This window comes from Anolis carolinensis, unplaced genomic scaffold, assembly GCF_035594765.1.
Source record: "Anolis carolinensis isolate JA03-04 unplaced genomic scaffold, rAnoCar3.1.pri scaffold_7, whole genome shotgun sequence".
In the NCBI taxonomy this organism is placed as follows: Eukaryota; Metazoa; Chordata; class Lepidosauria; order Squamata; family Dactyloidae; genus Anolis; species Anolis carolinensis.
The window spans coordinates 710,306-732,772 of NW_026943818.1; the positions used below are offsets into that span (position 1 = coordinate 710,306).

The 22,467-nt window shown below is 45.4% G+C and overlaps 1 protein-coding gene across 5 annotated transcripts in view; it reads right to left on the bottom strand.

Annotated features, from left to right (window-relative positions):
• strbp (spermatid perinuclear RNA binding protein) overlaps positions 1-22,467 on the bottom strand; it is a 91,987-nt gene that overhangs the window by 1,456 nt on the left and 68,064 nt on the right. For 2 of the 5 annotated variants that reach the window (XM_062959993.1, XM_062959991.1), the window contains exons 13-18: positions 18,957-19,115; positions 17,865-17,999; positions 17,576-17,716; positions 16,973-17,105; positions 15,467-15,517; positions 1,348-3,449 (exon numbers count right to left, since the gene is read on the bottom strand). In XM_062959993.1, the coding sequence (XP_062816063.1) occupies positions 3,355-3,449; positions 15,467-15,517; positions 16,973-17,105; positions 17,576-17,716; positions 17,865-17,999; positions 18,957-19,115 (714 nt within the window). In that variant the 3' untranslated portion in view covers positions 1,348-3,354. Of the gene's footprint in view, positions 1-1,347; positions 9,811-15,466; positions 15,518-16,972; positions 17,106-17,575; positions 17,717-17,864; positions 18,000-18,956; positions 19,116-22,467 lie in introns of those variants that run through there. The other 3 variants (XM_062959995.1, XM_062959994.1, XM_062959996.1) reach the window with 2 other exon arrangements.

Below are 22,467 nucleotides of genomic sequence, written 5' to 3' on the forward strand. Positions count from 1 at the left end.
CATTCCTAGCCTCAGGTCCTTTCCTTTTCCCCATCAGCCGCTTAATATGGGGAAGCCTCGACCTCTATTTGTGTGTTGTCTGTCCTTGTTAATAGTATAACAGCATTGAATGCTTGCCGTATATGTGTTCGGTATGGGGAAGCCTTGACCTCTGTTTGTGTATTGTCTGTCCTTGTTAATAGTATAACGGCATTGAATGCTTGCTGTATATGTGTTCGGTATGGGGAAGCCTCGACCTCTGTTTGTGTATTGTCTGTCCTTGTTAATAGTATAACGGCATTGAATGCTTGCTGTATATGTGTTCGGTATGGGGAAGCCTCGACCTCTGTTTGTGTATTGTCTGTCCTTGTTAATAGTATAACGGCATTGAATGCTTGCCGTATAGAAGCCTCGACCTCTGTTTATGTATTGTCTGTCCTTGTTAATAGTATAACGGCATTGAATGCTTGCCGTATATGTGTTTGGTAATCCTCCGTCAGGAAATGGGGAAAAAATATGGGGAAGCCTTGACCTCTGTTTGTGCATTGTCTGTCCTGGTTAATAGTATAACGGCATTGAATGCTTGCCGTATATGTGTTCAGTATGGGGAAGCCTTGGCCTCTGTTTGTGTATTGTCTGTCCTTGTTAATAGTATAACGGCACTGAATGCTTGTCGTATATATGTTCGGTATGGGGAAGCCTTGACCTCTGTTTGTGTATTGTCTGTCCTTGTTAATAGTATAACTGCATTGAATGCTTGCCGTATAGAAGCCTTGACCTTTGTTTGTGTATTGTCTGTCCTTGTTAATAGTATAACGGCATTGAATGCTTGCCGGATAGAAGCCTTGACCTTTGTTTGTGTATTGTCTGTCCTTGTTAATAGTATAACGGCATTGAATGCTTGCCGTATGTGTTCGCTATGGGGAAGCCTTGACCTCTGTTTGTGTATTGTCTGTCCTTGTTAATAGTATAATGGCACTGAATGCTTGCCATATATGTGTTCGGTAATCCTCCCTCAGGAAATGGAAAAAAATATGGGGAAACCTTGACCTCTGTTTGAATGCTTGCCGTATATGTGTTCGGAAATCCTCCATCAGGAAATGGGGAAAAAATATGGGGAAGCCTTGACCTCTGTTTGTATATTGTCTGTCCTTGTTAATAGTATAACAGCACTGAATGCTTGCCGTATATGTGTCCAGGAATCCTCCCTGAATATTTTATTATAATATTATTATTACTCTTCAAACTCTTTGGACTCCAATGCCCATCGTACAGGAGGGAGGGAGGATGGGATACCAGGCCCGAGGTGTCCTCTTTCGAACCCAACCGTGCCCAGAAATTCAGAGAGAGCCACAAACCAAACTCCAGAAGGTTTTAAAAGAGCTGTTGCTTTATTTATTGTCGTTATAACAATTCTGAGAGAAGGGGGTTTTGGGCCGGGACGTGGACCGAGAGGGCCACCCCACCTCGAGTGTGTTGCTCGCCCTCTTGGGTCCGACCCCGGGACAGAAGACCAAACACTCCGCTTGTGAGCTTTGTTTCTTCGGCGCGAAACTTTTTTTTTTAAAAAAAAGGCAACGTCTTTGGTCGTGAACCAAAAATAAATAAAATATGTAAACAAAATATTTAATGGCAGCAGGATGGAGAAGAAGAACCCTTCGTAGAACCAAACCTATAGTAATTTCCGTCTACCGTATTTACATGACATTGACGCGAAGGGCGTGCGTGCATCCTAAAGTGCGGTAAGTACAGCGCATGGCGAGAAGAAACCAAAGAGTCTCCCGGATGCAAACACAGACATGGCTTACCTCTCCCGAGCAAAAAGGGGAACGACCTGCGTGGCCCTATTGTGTGGGGGGCGGAGTAAAGGCACGGTCCTAAGCGTTTTGCTCTTGTGTTTTGGGAGAGTAAGGACCTAGATGATGGGATTTGCAGTACCTTCATCCACATCCAGAGACTACTGCGTACCCCATCAGCCATGGATCTGCACCTAACTTGGGACATAGACCCCTCATGGCTTACTTTATGTCACAGGGATACCTCGAGACCCACTTCACATCCCGGTGAGATTTGGGGCAGGATGGACAAGGGATGATGGGATTTGCAGTACCTTTGTCCACATCCAGAGACTACTGCGTACCCCATCAGCCATGGATCTGCACCTAACTCGGGACATAGACCACTCATGACTTGTTTTATGTCACAGGGATATCTCGTGACCCACTTCACATCCCGGTGAGATTTGGGGCAGGATGGACAATGGACGATGGGATTTGCAGTACCTATGCCCACATCCAGAGACTACCGTGTACCCCATCAGCCATGGATCTGCACCTAACTTGGGACATAGACCCCTCATGACCCACTTTATGTCCCGGTGAGGTTTGGGGCAGGATGGACAATGGACGATGGGATTTGCAGTACCTTTGTCCACATCCAGAGACTACTGTGTACCCCATCAGCCATGGATCTGCACCTAACTCGGGACATAGACCACTCATAACTTGTTTTATGTCACAGGGATATCTCGTGACCCACTTCACATCCCGGTGAGATTTGGGGCAGGATGGGCAAGGGATGATGGGATTTGCAGTACCTTTGTCCACATCCAGAGACTACTGTGTACCCCATCAGCCATGGATCTGCACCTAACTTGGGACATAGACCCCTCATGACTTACTTTATTTCACAGGGATACCTCGAGACCCACTTCACATCCCGGTGAGATTTGGGGCAGGATGGACAAGGGATGATGGGATTTGCAGTACCTATGCCCACATCCAGAGACTACCGTGTACCCCATCAGCCATGGATCTGCACCTAACTTGGGACATAGACCCCTCATGACCCACTTTATGTCCCGGTGAGGTTTGGGGCAGGATGGACAATGGACGATGGGATTTGCAGTACCTATGCCCACATCCAGAGACTACCGTGTACCCCATCAGCCATGGATCTGCACCTAACTTGGGACATAGACCCCTCATGACCCACTTTATGTCCCGGTAAGGTTTGGGGCAGGATGGACAATGGACGATGGGATTTGCAGTACCTATGTACATGTATTGCTTCGAGAGCCTTGTTCCCTGCAGCTCAAATATTAGAAAAATAGAAAGGAGCTTTCCTCCGGCCTTGTCACCCCTTTCACCATCCCTGGAAATATACCGTATATACTCAAGTATAAGCCAACCCAAATATAAGCCAGAAAAAGGGCTGAAAAACTCGTCTTATATTGGAGTATATCCGGTATATAGACTCCGCTTGTTCCTCATTATCTCTTTTGTTTTGGGGTTGGGTTGGGAGAGAGAAAAGTCATTTGAGGGAAGAAGCAGCACCGGTGGCATCGGCATCGCCTTAAACCCGCTTTGTTTTGCTCTAGAAGTCAGAGAAGAACTCTCGAGGGCCCAAGTGAATGATAAAAGGAGCGAGGTCGAGTGGCTGGCAATAAGGATTGTCAATGAAAAAACCACCTACAGCAGAGAGAAGAGCAGAGAAAGAAGGCAAGGAGGAGGAGGAGGAGGAGGAGGAAAAGGAGGAGACAAAGAGGAGGAAGGAGGAGAAGAAGGAGGAGAAAAGCCGGAGGTTAATCGTCGTTCTTTCCCAAAAAGAAAAAAGAGAGACGAGACAGTTCTGAGCGCCGTTTAAATTTCTCTGCTCTTTCAAGCTGTAAGTGGGGTTTTCATTGCTCAACGGGAATGTTTTGGGCGCCTTCGAAAACAAAAACGGTAACCGTAATGGGTTGCTTGCTGTCCCAAGAAGCATTCTCTCCTGACACTTCACCCACACCTATGGCAGGCATCCTCAGAGGTTGTGAGGTCTGTTGGAAATGAAGCATCTATTTATCTAACTATTTATTTACAGTATTTATATTCCACTGCCACTCCACCGTCCACTTGTGACACCGAGCCGTTGATGGAGTACTTCCTCATTCTTTCCACACACTTCTGGATGTTTTTATGGTGTTGTAAATTAGTTAAATTAGTCTCCACGCATAAGGCGGTACCTAAATTTCCTACTCGACAGATGCAACTGTCTTTTGGGCTAGGCTATTAATGGTCGGGACCTTACTCCGACCTGGGCTGGCTCGAACCCGTGACCTCTCGCCAGTAGTGATCTATTGCAGCTGGCTACTAACCAGGTGCACCACAGCCCGGTCTATTTATCTATCTATCTCTATGGAATGATGTGTGTTGGAGGCAAGTGGGAATGTTGCCATTGGTCATAGGTGCGCATTTCACAGAGACCACGAAGAAGAAAGACAAGAAGAGTTCTTTCTTCCACCGTGGACATCATTCTACAGATAGATATATATACTAGCTGTGCCCGGCCACGCGTTGCTGTGGCAAAGTGGTGGTGCTATCGGTTAAAAGTTGTTGTGGAATTTTTATTTGATGTTATTTGTATTTTTTAATTAGTTTTATTGTAACATCTTTTTTATTTATTATATTTTATTATTTTGTTGTATTATTTTTAGTTATTTTGTTATTTGTTATTGTATTAATTTTTAGTGTTTTTAATTATTTTTATTGTATTATTTGTATTTATTTTATTTTTTTATTCTTTTATTAACACTGGGCTGAGTGGGTTGCTAGGAGACCAAGTGGGCAGAGCTTAGAGCCTTCTAAGTGGCAGCAATTGGATAAAAACAATTATTTCTCTCCCTCTAATTAGGACTTTATTTTTCTTTGCTTTTTGTTGTATCAACCTAGAGGCGTGGATGATGGGTTGTGTTGTCAAATTTCGAGGTTGGGCTTATAGTTTAGTTGTTTTGTGGGTTGCCGTGATGCCATCACTCATATATATATATATATATATATATATATATATATATATATATATATATATATATACACACACACACACACACACACACACACACACACACACACCCCACTTGTCTAGTTTCCAACAGACCTCACAACCTCTGAGGATACCTGCCATAGATGTGGTCAAAACATCAGGAGAGAATGCTGCTTCTGGAACATGGCCAGACAGCCCAGAAAACTCACAGCAACCCTGTGATTCCGGCCATGAAAGCCTTATTTCTCTCCCTCTAATTAGGACTTCATTTTTCTTTGCTTTTTTGTTGTATCAACCTAGAGGCGTGGATGATGAGTTGTATTGTCAAATTTCGAGGTTGGGGGGCTTGTAGTTTAGTTGTTTTGTGGGTCGCCGTGATGCCATCACTCTTATATATATATATATATATATACCCCACTTGTCTAGTTTCCAACAGACCTCACAACCTCTGAGGATACCTGCCATATATGTGGTCAAAACATCAGGAGAGAATGCTGCTTCTGGAACATAGCCAGACAGCCCGGAAAACTCACAGCAACCCTGTGATTCCGGCCATGAAAGCCTTCCACGACACACAGTCACAGTAATGAAAGCAAAAAATAAAATAATAATCGCAATTTGAGTATTGTATGAGAAACCTCCCAAAACCGGTCCGTCCGTTCCCTCCTTTATAAAGATTTACGAGAACAAAAAAAAAGAAGAAGAAGAGAAAGAAAACCACAGCGTATTAAGGTTTTCAGTAAAGCAGAGAAATGTAAAATATGCAGCAACAGGATCGCAAGGTTACGACGTGGTGGTTAGTAACTCCCGACATGACAAAAATAAATGGAGAGAAGAAAGGAGGGAGGAAAGGAGGAAGGAAGGGGGAAATGACGTCATATCAATTACTGGAAATGTTTGCCATCCCCTTGGAAAAGACATAGGATCGGATCATCCGCTGGCCGGCGGAGACGCGCCAAAAGCAACCGCCGCGGGTTCAGATTCGCAAAAAATTTGGAAGCCGCGCCAATTTGCCCAGACGGAATTCGGATTTATTCGGACGCACTCGGTATCGTTTTTTCCCCTTCCCAATTTGGTTTTGTTGGTTTTTTTTTTCTACAAAAATCAGCCATGCTTTTCCAAGCTGAGTGATGGCTTCCTTTCATCCATAGGCCAGCAAGACGGGAATAGGATCGATCGGCGCTGTTCTCGGTCCGAAGGCGTCTTTCCCAATCCGGGGTCCCGCTCCCGGCCCGCCCTCCTCCCCGGAAAAAAGGCCACGCCGTTGGCATCGGGTCGCCAAGTGCTTTCGATGGAAGGATCGCCGCCACCGAAGGGAAAACCACACTCCCCGAACCACCAATGTCTGGGTCTTGACCACTTTTTTTTCACATGCGTGTATATGCCCTCGTTTCCAAAACGGCAACCAATTCCAAAGGAAGTTGGGAATGTATATATTCCGCTGCCATTCAAGGTGACCCCAGTTGACTTGAATCCATAATGACCAACCTTGGGGAGGCTAATTTAACTAATTTACGACACCATAAAAACATCCAGCAGCATGCAGGAAGAATGAGGAAGTACTCCATCAAGGGTTCGATGCCACAAGTGGACGGTGAAGTGGCAGCTCCCCGTGGCCGGAATCGAGCATACCCCCATGAAGCTGGCAAATGTTAAATTGCCTCTGTGTCTGTCTATATATGTCGTATGTCTAATAACGGCATTGAATGTTTGCCATGTACATGTGCATTGTGATCCACCCTGAGACCCCTTTGGGGTGAGAAAGAAGGGTGGAATATAAATACTGTAAATAAAGAAATAAATAAGCTTGACCCCATAGCGGCAAACCTTAGCTAACCTAGCTTGACCCCATAGCGACAAACCTTAGCTAACCTAGCTTGACCCCATAGCGACAAAAACCTTAGCTAACCTAGCTTGACCCCATAGCAACAAACCTTAGCTAACCTAGCTTGACCCCCATAGCGACAAACCTTAGCTAACCTAGCTTGACCCCATAGCGACAAACCTTAGCTAACCTAGCTTGACCCCCATAGCGACAAACCTTAGCTAACCTAGCTTGACCCCATAGCAACAAACCTTAGCTAACCTAGCTTGACCCCCATAGCGACAAACCTTAGCTAACCTAGCTTGACCCCATAGCGACAAACCTTAGCTAACCTAGCTTGACCCCATAGCGACAAACCTTAGCTAACCCAGCTTGACCCCATAGCGACAAACCTTAGCTAACCTAGCTTGACCCCATAGCGACAAACCTTAGCTAACCTAGCGTGACCCCAGAGCGACAAACCTTAGCTAACCTAGCGTGACCCCAGAGCGACAAACCTTAGCTAACCCAGCTTGACCCCCATAGTGGCAAACCTTAGTTAACCCGGCTTAATTCCACAGTGACAAACCTTGGTCACAGCTAAATTAACCCCATGTTGACAAATATCTTGGTTAACCTGGAGTTCCCACTCCATCCTTTGCTAGCCCCACTTTCTGCCTCTCCATTGTGAACACAAGTTTTCCACTTGGGTCGAATTGAGGGAAAAGAGCAGAGCGTGCAGTAGTCCCAATGGCATATACACACACCGAAAAAAGCCTTTGCCATCCCAAAGGAGGGTTCGGTGGCGGCGATGCTCTCGTGGCGGCCAGTCCCACCAACACCGACCGGGCTGCCCTTGGGTCCAAGAGCCAATGCGCCTCTAGAGAACAGCAGACGGACGCCCCTCTCTTCGGTCTCAAAAGCACGCATAGACTTCACACAGCCACGGACCCACCACATGTCGCCGTATGCACACGCTCACACACACACGGAACTGAAAGAGAAGGGTCGGTACTGGCCTATGGCTGAAACAGCTCCATTTTCACAGCAGCACCGGACAAGACCAGGACAATTAAGGTAGCAAATTTTCATGGGAGACTGTGTTGCTGCTTTAGATTCTCAGAATTGTATAGTTTTTTGGAGGGGGGACGTCACGGGGAGGAACGTGGCGGACGGGGGTGAGTCTAAGTTTTGGCTCTGAACCCACAAAATCCAGGACGGAGCGAAGGAGGCCACAAGAAGGTGAGAAAGGAGAACACCTGGGCAATTTGGGCATTCCCAAAAAAATGTTAAAGCAGGAAGATGGGAGTCCAAGGGAGGAGCTCGAAAAAGGGATCAAACACATCGACTCTGGAACAAAATTATGGTTGATTCAGAGAGAACATCGCTTGGAAACGGCCTCCCAAAAATCCCTGCGCGAAAATAAGGCAGAGCTGTAAATCTTTGTGCGATGTTTCGTGCCTTTAGGAAATGAAACATCGCGACATGGGCCGGGCTTTAGCACAGCAGGTTAAACCACTAGCTGTAGTAAATCTTGTCGATCAATGTTGACAGTTCGAAGCCCGGGTCGGGGTGAGCTCCTGGCCTTTAGCCCAGCTCCCGTCTACCTAGCGGTTTGAAAGCAAAATATAACTAGAATAGAATTAATATAATTTTGGTTCTGTCTTATGATGTTGTTTATTATATTTAACTTTGTTGTACGGTGTTGTTTGATAATTTAATTTTTATGCACATGTCGGAAACCGCCGTGAATCCTCTCGAGGAGATAGAGTGGTATATAAATAAAGTTTTATTTTATTATTATTAAGTAGATAAATAGATACGGTTAAAAAACAGGGAGGTATTTTAAAGGCAACCAGGAATGCCGGCAATTAGATCAAGGAGGAGTTTATAAACAAAGCTCTTCGGCGGGGAGATGCAGCGACAACAACCCCCTATAGCTAGAACCGAGCACAAGCCTTCAAGATGCCGAAGACAGGAAAAGCCTATATATATTGCCTGTCTTGTCACTGAATGTTTGCCGCATATGTATTTATTTATTTCTTTATTCACAGCATTTATATTCCACCCTTTTCGTCCCAGAGGGGACTCAAGGCGGATCACAGAACATATATAGGGCAAACATTCAATGCCGTTAAACATACAGGACACAGAGGAATTGTGTCGGCATTTTTCCAACGTCAGCATCCTGGAGATTGTGCTCGATTCCGGCCACAGGGGGGTGCTGTCGCTCCATCCGCTATGACGAGCCCTTGATCACAGACTTTCCTCCTTGTTCTTTGATCGCCGGCATTTTTTACAATGCCGTAAAGTATTTCGCCGCTTAAGTGGTGCCTAATTTCTCTAATCACAGCTGTTTTCGAACTTCTTAGGTGGACAGTGAGTTGGGCTGAAGATCAGGTGCTCACCCCAACCCGGGCTTCGAACTGCCAACTTTTTGGTCGGCAGGGATCTTTAGCCAGCTGTGCTAAAGCCCGGCTTTATGAATGTTCTATGATCTGCCTTGAGTCCTTTTCGGGGTGGAATATAAATACTGTAAGTAAATAAACAAACTGGAGCTGGGCTTTGTGGGTTTACCATGTGTCTGAATTGAGCTCCCCGTAGCAAAACAAGCAAATACTTTCTTTACAACAAAAAAACTGGTTTTATTTTTATTTGTATTTTTTGTGTGATCAGCATTTTATACTCTATACATCCTTCACAAGTTTGCTTGTTTTTTTTTAAGTTTTACATAATCCGGGTTTACTTCTTCTTCTTCACTTAAAAACAAAAAAAGGTTTTAAGCATCTAAGTTACTTCCCTAGAACAGAAGGCTGGTATAAGTTATTTTGGGGGTCGTGGGGAGAGGGAGAAGAGAAAAATGAGGTAACCATTTTCACAGACCATTTGTATGTGTGTGTATTCAAGTTTTTAGAGAACTAAATTTGCATTTTTGTTAAAAATGGAGAAGGGGGAAAGGTAGGAAAAGATGTCTCTTTACAAATGGTTTTTGCTCAAGTATGCGCTCGGATGACGGAAAAACGAAAGCCAGGCTTATAAGGCAGGCAGACGGGGCTGCGAGTCACTGTCCGCCTTCTCTCGCAAGTCTTCTAACATTCTGTACTGTGTTTTGTGGTGGTTCAGTCAGTGGCAACTGGCTTCTGCCATTGGCTAAAAGAAGGAATAATGGGGCATTGGGTAGGTGGGCAGTTTCATAACTGGCAACAGAAGCATTCTCTTGGGCAAACCTACAGAGAGAAGAAGAAACCACAAAGGACTCCAGGTAAGTCTGACGACCCGAGAAAGGCAAACTAAAAGGGGAAAAGGAATGGGAAGGAACAACAAAAGAAGAAGCGGCGTGTTGGTTCTGCCCCCTAATTGTCGCCTCTCCCAAACAACTGTATTTCATCACATAAGAGTTGCCGTTGCTGTGGCGAAATTGGATTTTTTTTTTTAGTTCCTCGTGTAATAGTCGCAGGGCCATTTGGGGCTGACTCCCGCTTCCTTTCTTCTCCAAAGACCTCAAAAGGCCATTTGAAAACTATAACATGGAGTAGCCGCTACTTAACAGTTGCACAGTAGTGAAATTGGTATTTTTTAGTTCCTCGCGTAATAGTCGCAGGGCCATTTGGGGCTGACTCTGGCTTCCTTTCTTCCTTCCTTCTCCAAAGTCCTCAAAAGGCCATTTGAAAACTATAACATGGAGTAGCCGCCACTTAACTGTCGCACGGTGGTGAAATTGGTATTTTTTAGTTCCCCGCGTAATAGTCGCAGGGTCATTTGGGGCTGATTCCCGCTTCCTTTCTTCCTTCCTTCTCCAAAGACCTCAAAAGGCCACTTGAAAACTATAACATGGAGTAACCGCTACTTAACAGTCACATGGTGGTGAAATTGGTATTTTTGTGTTCCTCGCGTAATAGTCGCAGGGCCATTTGGGGCTGACTCCAGCTTCCTTTCTTCCTTCCTTCTCCAAAGACCTCAAAAGGTCATTTGAAAACTATAACATGGAGTAGCCGCTACTTAACAGTCACACGGTGGTGAAATTGGTATTTTTGTGTTCCTCGCGTAATAGTCGCAGGGCCATTTGGGGCTGATTCCCGCTTCCTTTCTTCCTTCCTTCTCCAAAGACCTCAAAAGGCCACTTGAAAACTATAACATGGAGTAACCGCTACTTAACAGTCACACGGTGGTGAAATTGGTATTTTTGTGTTCCTCGCGTAATAGTCGCAGGGCCAGTTGGGGCTGATTCCCGCTTCCTTTCTTCCTTCCTTCTCCAAAGACCTCAAAAGGTCATTTGAAAACTATAACATGGAGTAGCCGCTACTTAACAGTTGCACAGTAGTGAAATTGGTATTTTTTAGTTCCTCGTGTAATAGTCTAAGGGCCATTTGGGGCCGATTCCCGCTTCCTTTCTTCCTTCCTTCTCCAAAGATCTCAAAAGGCCACTTGAAAACTATAACATGGAGTAGCCGCTACTATTTTTGTAAACTGCTTTGCCTTCGGAGAAAGAAGGAAGAAAGGAAAGGGGGGGGGAGGAGCTGAAAAAAGGGAAGAAAGTGTGACTATTATGTGATGAAATACATAGAAAGTACTTGATGGAGGCCGGGTGAGCTTAGGTTTGGAGGTTGTATTAAAATTCTTGTGGCCTCGCACAAAAAATAGAGGAAAGGTCTATTGCCTGCATATTTTTTTTTTTGGGAGGAGGGTGGGTTTTGTTTCAAAATCAAAAGCATTCCCTGTCCGAAGGCCTCTCGAAATCGTTTCGCCCGGGCACCCGTTTTTAGAAATCAGAAAGCAGCAACAGCAGGTATTCTCTACGAGGGATCGAGATGATCAGAGTGAAACTTTCCCGACATGCAAACAGCTTCACAGAGGCAGAGAGAGAGAGAAAGAAAGGGGGGAGGGGAGCGGGGAGGGGGCCTCACGGGCAGGGGCAGCGCTGCCGTCCCCAGACTCAGCACCACCCCCCGCCCACCGGACGTGGTCGCCAAAGAAATGAAAAATCCAAAACAAAACAGGGAGAGGCCTTTATGCAGAGAAGGAGGGCAGCGAAGAAGGAAGGAGAAGAAGCCCTTGGAGTCAGTGATGGGGCGCGGGGAGCCGGGGAGTCAGTGATGGGGCGCTGCAGCTATCCAGGGGGTGGTGATGGCACCTATGAGGACACGGGCGGGGCCAGGGGAGGGGCGGGGCCTCTTCCCAAGTGCCAGAAAAAGGGCTGAGCCCCTGAGGCACCTGTTAGGACACAGAGGGCAGAGCTAGAAGAGTGGGCGTGGCTTCTTCCCAAGAGCCCGAGACAGGGCTGAGCCTCTATATCTCTCCTGAGAGGCCTTTTAGGACTAAAGGGCGGGGCTGGGGGTAGGGGCGTGGCTTCTTCCCAAGAGCCCGAGACAGGGCTGAGCCTCTATACCTCTCCTAAGAGGCCTTTCAGGACTAAAGGGCGGGACTAGGGGTGGGGGCGAGGCCTCTTTCCAAGAGCCCGAGACAGGGCTGTGCCTCTATATCTCTCCTCTTGTTGGGACACAGAGGGTGGAGCTAGGGAAGGGGGCGGGGCCTCCTTCCAAGAGCCCGAGACAGGGCTGAGCCTCTATATCTCTCCTGAGAGGCCTTTTAGGACTAAAGGGCGGGGCTAGGGGTGGGGGTGGGGCTACTTCCCAAGAGCCTGAGACAGGGCTGAGCCTCTATACCTCTCCTGAGAGGCCTTTCAGGACTAAAGGGCGGGGCTAGGGGTAGGGGTGGGGCCTCCTTCCAAGAGCCCAAGACAGGGCTGAGCCTCTATACCTCTCCTGAGAGGCCTTTCAGGACTAAAGGGCGGGGCTAGGGGTAGGGGTGGGGCCTCCTTCCAAGAGCCCAAGACAGGGCTGAGCCTCTATACCTCTCCTGAGAGGCCTTTTAGGACTAAAGGGCGGGGGGGGGGGTCTTTTCCCAAGAGCCTCTGTATCCCTCCCCTGAGGCGCTTGTTTGAACACGGGGGCGGGGTATAGAGGTTCAGCCCCGTCAGGCACTTGGGAAGAGGCCCCACCCCCTCCTCTAGCCCCGCCCCCTGCATCCAGTATAGGGATAGAAGCTCAGCCCTGCCTCAGAGCTTGTAACTCCACCCATCCCAGTCCTGGTCGCCCATTTGTGGCCCCGCCCACCTCCCCCTCCCAGCCCTGAATCTTGAACTAGGGGAGAGGCTCAGCCCCGCCCTCTTGAGAAGGAGCCACGCCCCCCTTTCCAGGGGGCGAAGAGTCATATTTTTTTCTTGGAAAGGGGGCGGTAGGCCAAATAAGTTTGGGAACCACTGGTGTAGGGGAAGGCATAGGGATAGGAGATTCCACTTGAATGTCAGGATGAACTTCCTGACCGTTAGAACTGTTCAACAGTGGAACTCTCTGCCTTGGAATGTGATGGAAGCTCCATCTTGGGGGGCCTTGAAGCAGAAGCTGGTTAGCCATCTGCCAGGAATGTTTTGACTGTACATTTCCTGCCTAATGGCGGAAGGGGTTGGACTGGATGGCCCTCTTTGGGGTCTCTTCCTGCTCTATGATTCAGACCGAAGAAGACAGTCTACGTGGAAGGGACCTAGGTGTCTCAGGAGACCACAAGATGAACATGAGCCTGGTTGGAAAAGCCAATGCAGTTCCAGGTTGCATCAACAGAACTAGTCAAGTCTTAGTCCCGCTCTAGTCTACTTTGGTCAGACCTCACCTGGAATAACCTTGCGGCACCAAAACTTAGGAAGGATATGGGCAAGAGGATGGCGACCAAAATGGTCAAAGGGCTGGAAGCCACCAAGCTTTACAAACAACGGAGGGAGCTGAGATCTGGGACCTTCAGGTGGTCCTCCCACCAGGTAGGCCAGCAAGTGGACATCCTGCACTGAGTGGAGGCATCTCCGCCTCTACGTCCACTCCGTGACCCACGGGGAGGACGTGATATCATGGAACCACCCAACTGTCCCTCTGTGCCCACCAAGGCCACCAGCTCTTTGCAAGCAGAGAAGATCACTGACTCCAAAGCGCTTCGCCCTCGTTGCTGCATAAAACGACATTCAAAGTCATCCCAAGAGCCATTGCACAAGATGAATGGGGCATGTTGCACAGTGTTGGAAATTGGGCCACGGTAGGAGGAGGAGGGAGGACGTAACATTGCACCTATTAGGGCCTTTGGCACAACTGCTTTGCTTTCCTATGTTTGAGAAGGGAAAACATAAAGGGAAGCCTTGCCCTTGTGGAAACAAGTGCTCACACTGGACACTGGAGAGTCAACATCTGTCCGGGAACTGAGATGGAATCAACATGTTTTCCGCCTATCATTCATTTGCAACTTTGGAACAACATCAGCACCCAATTTTCAGGGAAACATGGTCACGGTAGGTAGTTTGTGAATGCAATGTAGTTACATACATACATGTAATGCATACTGTATTGTTGTTTTAATTGATATATTGCATTACTGTTTTATCTGTTTTATATTGTGATTGTATTATGTTGCTTTTATTTTGTCCTTATGTTGTTTGGGTCTCTGCCCCATGTAAGCCGCCCCGAGTCCCCTCGGGGAGATGGTGGCGGGGTATAAATAAAGTTTTATTATTACAGTAGAGTCTCACTTATCCAACATTCACTTATCCAACGTTCTGGATTATCCAACGCATTTTTGTAGTCAATGTTTTCAATACATCGTGATATTTTGGTGCTAAATTCGTAAATACAGTAATTACAGTAGAGTCTCACTTATCCAACATTCGCTTATCCAACATTCTGGATTATCCAATGCATTTTTGTAGTCAGTGTTTTCAATACATCATGATATTTTGGTGCTAAATTCGTAAATACAGTAATTGCTACGTAGCATTACTGCGTATTGAACTACTTTTTCTGTCAAATTTGTTGTATAACATGATGTTTTGGTGCTTAATTTGTAAAATCATAACCTAATTTGGTGTTTAATAGGCTTCTCCTTAATCTATCCTTATTATCCAACATATTCGCTTATCCAACTTTCTGCCAGCCCGTTTATGTTGGATAAGTGAGACTCTACTGTATTATTATTATTATTATTATTATTATTATTATTATTATTATTATTATTATTATTACATAGAATCTGTATGTCTGATATACCCTCCCACACTGGAAATTTCAATAAATAGAACCTTCGTTTAAAAATATTCATAATAGCTATGTGTCACTGTGCCAAAGGACACCGCAACGAGAGAAAAGGTGGGCCCGCCCGGGCTATGGCGCAGGCTGGTGAGCAGCCAGCTGCAACAAATCACTCTGACCAAGAGGTCATGAGTTCGAGGCCAGCTCGGAGCCTATGTTTGTCTTGTCTTTGTTCTATGTTAAAGGCATTGAATGTTTGCCTAATATGTGTAATGTGACCCGCCCTTTGGGGTGAGAAGGGTGGAATATAAATCCTGCTAATAAATAAATAGGTGTTGAATAAGAATAATTTAAGAAGAGCAGGTTGACAGGAGATTATGGGGAAGGAGGTGTTTGGCGTTCTGGCCCTTCGGGGTGCTTTGAATGGAGCGCGAGACGGTCGTGAGGACGGAGAAGAGCTACTCAAGCGGGAGGAAGGGAAGGAGGGCGAGGGGGGAGACCCACTTCTGGGGTGGAACGAGTGGGGTGGGAGCAGGCAGTTAGGAACAAGCAGCCGTTCCACAACCAGGCAAAAGCAAAAGAGAAGCAGAGGAGCTACGTCCAACCCAAACAAGAGAAAGAGAGAAGGCGCCACGAGGCCTACAGCTCCGGAAACAACAAAAGAGGAGGCATTGCATTTGCAATGTCCTGGGTCCCCTTCTCGCCCCCAACCACCATCCAATCCCCGTGGCGTATGCACAGCTACACACATCCCGCTCCCCAACCTGGAATATAAGACATACATAGGGTTGCGCACAAAGCAAGGAACAGGTCTACGTACCGTAGGCTGGTGCGGCAGCGGCGGCACTGTATCCGTAGGGAGCGGCGTAACCTGGGAGAGAAATAGACCAAAGGGTTGATGCCAGATAATAATAATATTATTATTATTACTGGGATCTGCACGCATTATTCGCCGATACATCACACAACCCTATACACTTGGGTAGTGTCCAGCGTGTGATTCAGTACAACAGCCAGCAGAGTGTCTGCTGTGGACTCATCTTGTTGTGTTTCTAATAATAATAATAATAATAATAATAATAATAATAATAATAATAATAATAATAATAAAAATAGTGTCCGACATGTGATCCAGTTCAACAGCCAGCAGAGTGTCTGCTGTGGACTCATCTTGTTGTGTTTCTAATAATAATAATAATAATAATAATAATAATAATAATAATAGTGTCCGACATGTGATCCAGTTCAACAGCCAGCAGAGTGTCTGCTGTGGACTCATCTTGTTGTGTTTCTAATAATAATAATAATAATAATAATAATAATAATAATAATAATAATAATAAAAATAGTGTCCGACATGTGATCCAGTTCAACAGCCAGCAGAGTGTCTGCTGTGGACTCATCTTGTTGTGTTTCTAATAATAATAATAATAATAATAATAATAATAATAATAATAATAGTGTCCGACATGTGATCCAGTTCAACAGCCAGCAGAGTGTCTGCTGTGGACTCATCTTGTTGTGTTTCTAATAATAATAATAATAATAATAATAATAATAATAATAATAATAATAATAAAAATAGTGTCCGACATGTGATCCAGTTCAACAGCCAGCAGAGTGTCTGCTGTGGACTCATCTTGTTGTGTTTCTAATAATAATAATAATAATAATAATAATAATAAAAATAGTGTCCGACATGTGATCCAGTTCAACAGCCAGCAGAGTGTCTGCTGTGGACTCATCTTGTTGTGTTTCTAATAATAATAATAATAATAATAATAATAATAATAATAATAATAATAGTGTCCGACATGTGATCCAGTTCAACAGCCAGCAGAGTGTCTGCTGTGGACTCATCTTGTTGTGTTTCTAATAATAATAATAATAATAATAATAATAATAATAATAATAATAATAATAATGTCCAACATGTGATCCAGTTCAACAGCCAGCAGAGTGTCTGCTGTGGACTCATCTTGTTGTGTTTCTAATAATAATAATAATAATAATAATAATAATAATAATAATAATAATAACAATAATAATAATGTCCAACATGTGATCCAGTTCAACAGCCAGCAGAGTGTCTGCTGTGGACTCGTCTTGTTGTGTTTCTAATAAGAAGAAGAAGAAGAAGAAGAAGAAGAAGAAGACAGTTGCATCAGTTGAGTAGGAAATTTAGGTACCACTCTATGCGGGGAGGCTAATTTAACTAATTTACGGCACCATAAAAACCTCCAGCAGCATGCAGAAGAATGAGGAAGTACTCCATCAAGGACTCAATGTCACAAGTGGAGGAAGGCCATGCCCGGGTCAGCCCTACCTGGCGCCAGGTAACCCGTGGCAGCCGCAGCCGCCGCCCCGACAAAGGCTCCTCGCGTGAGGGCGCCTCTCCCTCGGCCCCGGGCCGCCTGGACCGCCGCCGCCGACATGGCTGAGTTCACAATCCCTTTCGTCTGCAGAGGGAGGAAAGCAGAGAGGGAGAAGAGCTCAGTGATGCAGGAGATCAACAAACATCTTCGTTGACGGATCAGAGCAGAAAACAGGCATCGTAGGTCAGAACGATTGCGTGGGAAAGTTGGGAGGAATATTCATGGAAAACAAAATGATTTCATGGCTGGCTATTAAATAGCAAGTTGTTTACTTAAGGGCTAGTTCAGGCAACGTAGGGTTCCAGCGAGAAGCTAGGCCTGAGTTCTCTGGTTCTGGTTTCAAGTCAAGTCTTGGCTCTGATTCTGGAAGTTTCTATGTTCCTGCTCGAATTTTACTACGTATAGCTTTTGTTTGTGGACTTAAGCTATTCTTATGGCTTTGGGCTATTCCTACCTCTGAATCTGTAGGAGACATTAGGATTCCTGTTGGATTATCGCCTATTGTTGAACCTTTTTCATACGTCTTCTTTCTTTATTTCTGATTTATTTCTCACCTGCGGAAGAAGCTTCTTCTTCTTGTTGGCGGCGGCGTTGGGGCCGGAGAAGAGCTTCTCGAGAGCGGCCAGGGCAGCGCTGGCCTTTGCCACCTTCTTGTTGGGGCCGGCCCCACGGAACTTCTGCCCGTCCACTTCTACCTGGAAAGGGAGAGAGAGGCGGCGATTTGCAGTGCTGTTATTATTATTATTGTTAGTATTGTGTTCCGATTCTATTCTTTCATGATTCTAGGATTTCTTTCCAGCTCTCATCCTTGACAATGCCTGGCTGGTGCTTCTCTACTCTCACCTCCATCACGAAACGCTTGTCATGGCTTCCTCCCGTTTCGGAAATGAGCTCGTACTTGAGGCCCCTCCGCTTCTCGTTGAGCTCCATCACCGGATTCTTGCCGCTGGCCGTGAGGATGGGACCCTGAGTTCTTACCTAAGAGAAATCAGGGGGGGACAGAAGCCTTATGAGTGTGGCAAGTTGTTTACTTAAGGGTTAGTTCAGGCAACGTAGGGTTCAAGTGAGAAGCTAGGCCTGAGTTCTCTGGTCGTAAGTCTAATAATGGCATTGAATGTTTGCCATGTTATATGTGCATTGTGATCTGCCCTGAGTCCCCTTCGGGGTGAGAAAGAAGAGCAGAATATAAATAATTTTATAATAATAATAATAATAATAATTCTTTCATGGGTGGCTATTAAATAGCAAGTTGTTTACTTAAGGGTTAGTTCGGGCAACGTTGGGTTCAAGCAAGAAGCTAGGCCCAAGTTCTCTGGTCGTATATCTAATAATGGCATTGAATATTTGCCATGTATATGTGTATTGTGATCCGCCCTGAGTCCCCTTCGGGGTGAGAAAGAAGAGCGGAATATAAATACTTTAATAATAATAATAATAATAATAATAATAATAATAATAATAAAGTCTTTCATGGGTGGCTATTAAATAGCAAGTTGTTTACTTAAGGGTTAGTTCAGGCAACGTTGGGTTCAAGCAAGAAGCTAGGCCCAAGTGCTCTGGTCGTAAGTCTAATAATGGCATTGAATATTTGCCATGTTATAGGTGCACTGTGATCTGCCCTGTAAATTAATAACATACATAAATAATCATAACAAGCCCCTATATTAGGAGAAGGAAGGGTCAATAATAAAGTAAATAGAGGATCCAGAAGCCTCCACTTGAAGGAAGCGCTGTCTGCTAAAGGCTTTGACACTTTCTCCTCCGCCTGAAACAGGAATACGCGGTCGAAAAGGCCAGCTCTGCAGAAGCTATTACCAGCCCACGTTTCCAGTTACCGAGCTGGAGGGATCGCCTTACTCCCGGGCCCCGTCCCACAACCCTCTGACCCACCAAAGCTCCCGTTACAGATGCGGGTCCAACCCCGGAAGAGCCCACCTCCAAGGTAGCAGAGGTATCGATTGTAGAGTTTCCAGTATTATTGCTTGAGTTTGAAGAGACGGTCTCGGTCTTCCCTTCCGTGTCTGACTTCTCGTCAGAACTCGTACATTCCATGTCGGCGTCAAAACCCGTGGGGTAGCCCATGGCTTGCAAAACCTGCTTGCAAACACACAAGAGGCAGATCTGCATCACAAGGCACAGTCACAGGTGAACTACAACTCACCCAAATCAAGGGGAATTTTCCCCAAAGACACCCAGTATTTTTTGTTCCAGGTCTATCCTTGGCGGAGTTCAGAGGGCTCTTAGACTGCAGGTGAACTATACATCCCAGTCCCTACAACTCCTATAAATCAGGTGAACTATACATCCCAGTCCCTACAACTCCTATAAATCAGGTGAACTATACATCCCAGTCCCTACAACTCCTATAAATCAAGCAAACTATACATCCCAGTCCCTACAACTCCTATAAATCAAGCAAACTATACATCCCAGTCCCTACAACTCCTATAAATGAGGCGAACTATACATCCCAGTCCCTGCAACTCCTATAAATCAGGTGAACTATACATCCCAGTCCCTACAACTCCTATAAATCAAGCAAACTATACATCCCAGTCCCTACAACTCCTATAAATGAGGCGAACTATACATCCCAGTCCCTACAACTCCTATAAATGAGGCGAACTATACATCCCAGTCCCTACAACTCCTATAAATCAGGTGAACTATACATCCCAGTCCCTACAACTCCTATAAATCAAGCAAACTATACATCCCAGTCCCTGCAACTCCTATAAATGAGGCGAACTATACATCCCAGTCCCTACAACTCCTATAAATCAGGTGAACTATACATCCCAGTCCCTACAACTCCTATAAATCAAGCAAACTATACATCCCAGTCCCTACAACTCCTATAAATGAGGCGAACTATACATCCCAGTCCCTACAACTCCTATAAATGAGGCGAACTATACATCCCAGTCCCTACAACTCCTATAAATCAGGTGAACTATACATCCCAGTCCCTACAACTCCTATAAATCAAGCAAACTATACATCCCAGTCCCTGCAACTCCTATAAATGAGGCGAACTATACATCCCAGTCCCTACAACTCCTATAAATCAGGTGAACTATACATCCCAGTCCCTACAACTCCTATAAATCAGGTGAACTATACATCCCAGTCCCTACAACTCCTATAAATCAGGTGAACTATACATCCCAGTCCCTACAACTCCTATAAATCAAGCAAACTATACATCCCAGTCCCTACAACTCCTATAAATGAGGCGAACTATACATCCCAGTCCCTACAACTCCTATAAATCAGGTGAACTATACATCCCAGTCCCTACAACTCCTATAAATCAAGCAAACTATACATCCCAGTCCCTACAACTCCTATAAATGAGGCGAACTATACATCCCAGTCCCTACAACTCCTATAAATCAGGTGAACTATACATCCCAGTCCCTACAACTCCTATAAATCAAGCAAACTATACATCCCAGTCCCTACAACTCCTATAAATGAGGCGAACTATACATCCCAGTCCCTGCAACTCCTATAAATCAGGTGAACTATACATCCCAGTCCCTACAACTCCTATAAATCAAGCAAACTATACATCCCAGTCCCTGCAACTCCTATAAATGAGGCGAACTATACATCCCAGTCCCTACAACTCCTATAAATCAGGTGAACTATACATCCCAGTCCCTACAACTCCTATAAATCAGGTGAACTATACATCCCAGTCCCTACAACTCCTATAAATCAGGTGAACTATACATCCCAGTCCCTACAACTCCTATAAATCAGGTGAACTATACATCCCAGTCCCTACAACTCCTATAAATCAAGCAAACTATACATCCCAGTCCCTACAACTCCTATAAATGAGGCGAACTATACATCCCAGTCCCTACAACTCCGATAAATCATGCAGCGTTCTATATTTCTGAGCTGTGGTTCGTTGAATCCGTGGATGCAGATCCTGTGGATACAGAGGGCGGGCGGTAGTTTCATTCTATCTTAAGGTTGGGATTTTTTTTAGTGTTTTCCTTTGCTTAGAATCCCGGTTTGGGAAAGGAAAGCAGGGTAAGCATAAGAAAGAGATGATGATCCATTGTGGGGTGGGTTATCTATCTATCTATCTATCTCTATCTATATATAAAAGGGTCATGAAATTTCGGCCTAGGACAATACAACAAAACTACACATCCCAGAAACACTAAACTGGGCAGCGCAACCCCTCATCCATGCCTCTACGTTCATACAACAAAAAGAAAAGAAAAATAAAGTCCTACTTAGAGGGAGAGGAATAATGGTTTTTATCCAATTGTTGCCAGTTACAAGGCTAAGCTCTGCTCACTTGGTCTCCTAGCAACCCACTCAGCCCAGGGGACAGGCACAGTTAGGCCTCACTTAGGCCTCTTCCACACTGCCTATAAAATAGATTATCTGATTTGCACTGGATTATATGGCAGTGCAGACTCAAGGCCCTTCCACACAGCTATACAACCCATTTATAATGGACTTAATGTCAGGGGAAAATCTTTACCCTTGACCTTAACTACCACCAATTTCTCAATACTTTATTTCCCATACCACCAGACTTCGCCACAGCAACGCGTGGCCGGGCACAGCTAGTTCTATTATAAAATAAATAAATAAATTATTATAAATAAATAAAATAAATAAAAATCGTGGGGTGGGTTTGGGAGGGGGGATTCCAAGGCAATGCGAAGTCCGAACAGGCAGATAAAATATTAAAAACGCTGTTGAGAATGGAATGCGGGAGAGAAAGAACCTGAACAGGCAGATGGGAAGGGACGCTGCCTTGAGAGAGAGAGAGAGAGAGAAATAAAGAGAGAGAAAGGGGAGGAAGAAAGGCTGCCATCAAATATTCTGGGCCACTTTCATGTTCAAAGGGACCGAAACACAAAAGGAAGGGGAAAGTTTCTCTCTCTGTTCCAAGACCGAGAAGAGAGCCGAGCGTTGCCAGGAGAACTTTCTCGGGCAGGAGAGCAACCCTGCGCACTCACATCCATGCGCACACACACCAACGAAGGCTTCTTCGTTCAAAACACATGAAAAGAAAATAACAGATGGAGCGGCGTCAGGGCCTCTCCGGTGACGGGAAATCTGCAAACACGAGGAAAAAGGCTTCCTCCCTCCCTCCCTTCTCCGGGGTGAACGTGTCCTTCCAGCACAACTGCAATGCGGTGAGCCGTAGCAGACCTTGGACTATTAAGACGGCAGGAAACAATATTCATAATTACCCCTAAATGCCCTTTCCGGGCTATTTTGAACCAGTGGATGTAATTCCTTATTTTTAAAAGCAAGGCAAGGACTTCAAGGTCAGAGAACCAGAAACGGCAACATTAGATAGGGAGTCGGGCGAAGCGCCAAGTGATACGGAAGGCTCCTGGGGAAAGACACCTGGTCAACAAAAGTGTTCGTTTGCAGATTAGAGCAGAAAATAGGCAGCTCAGTT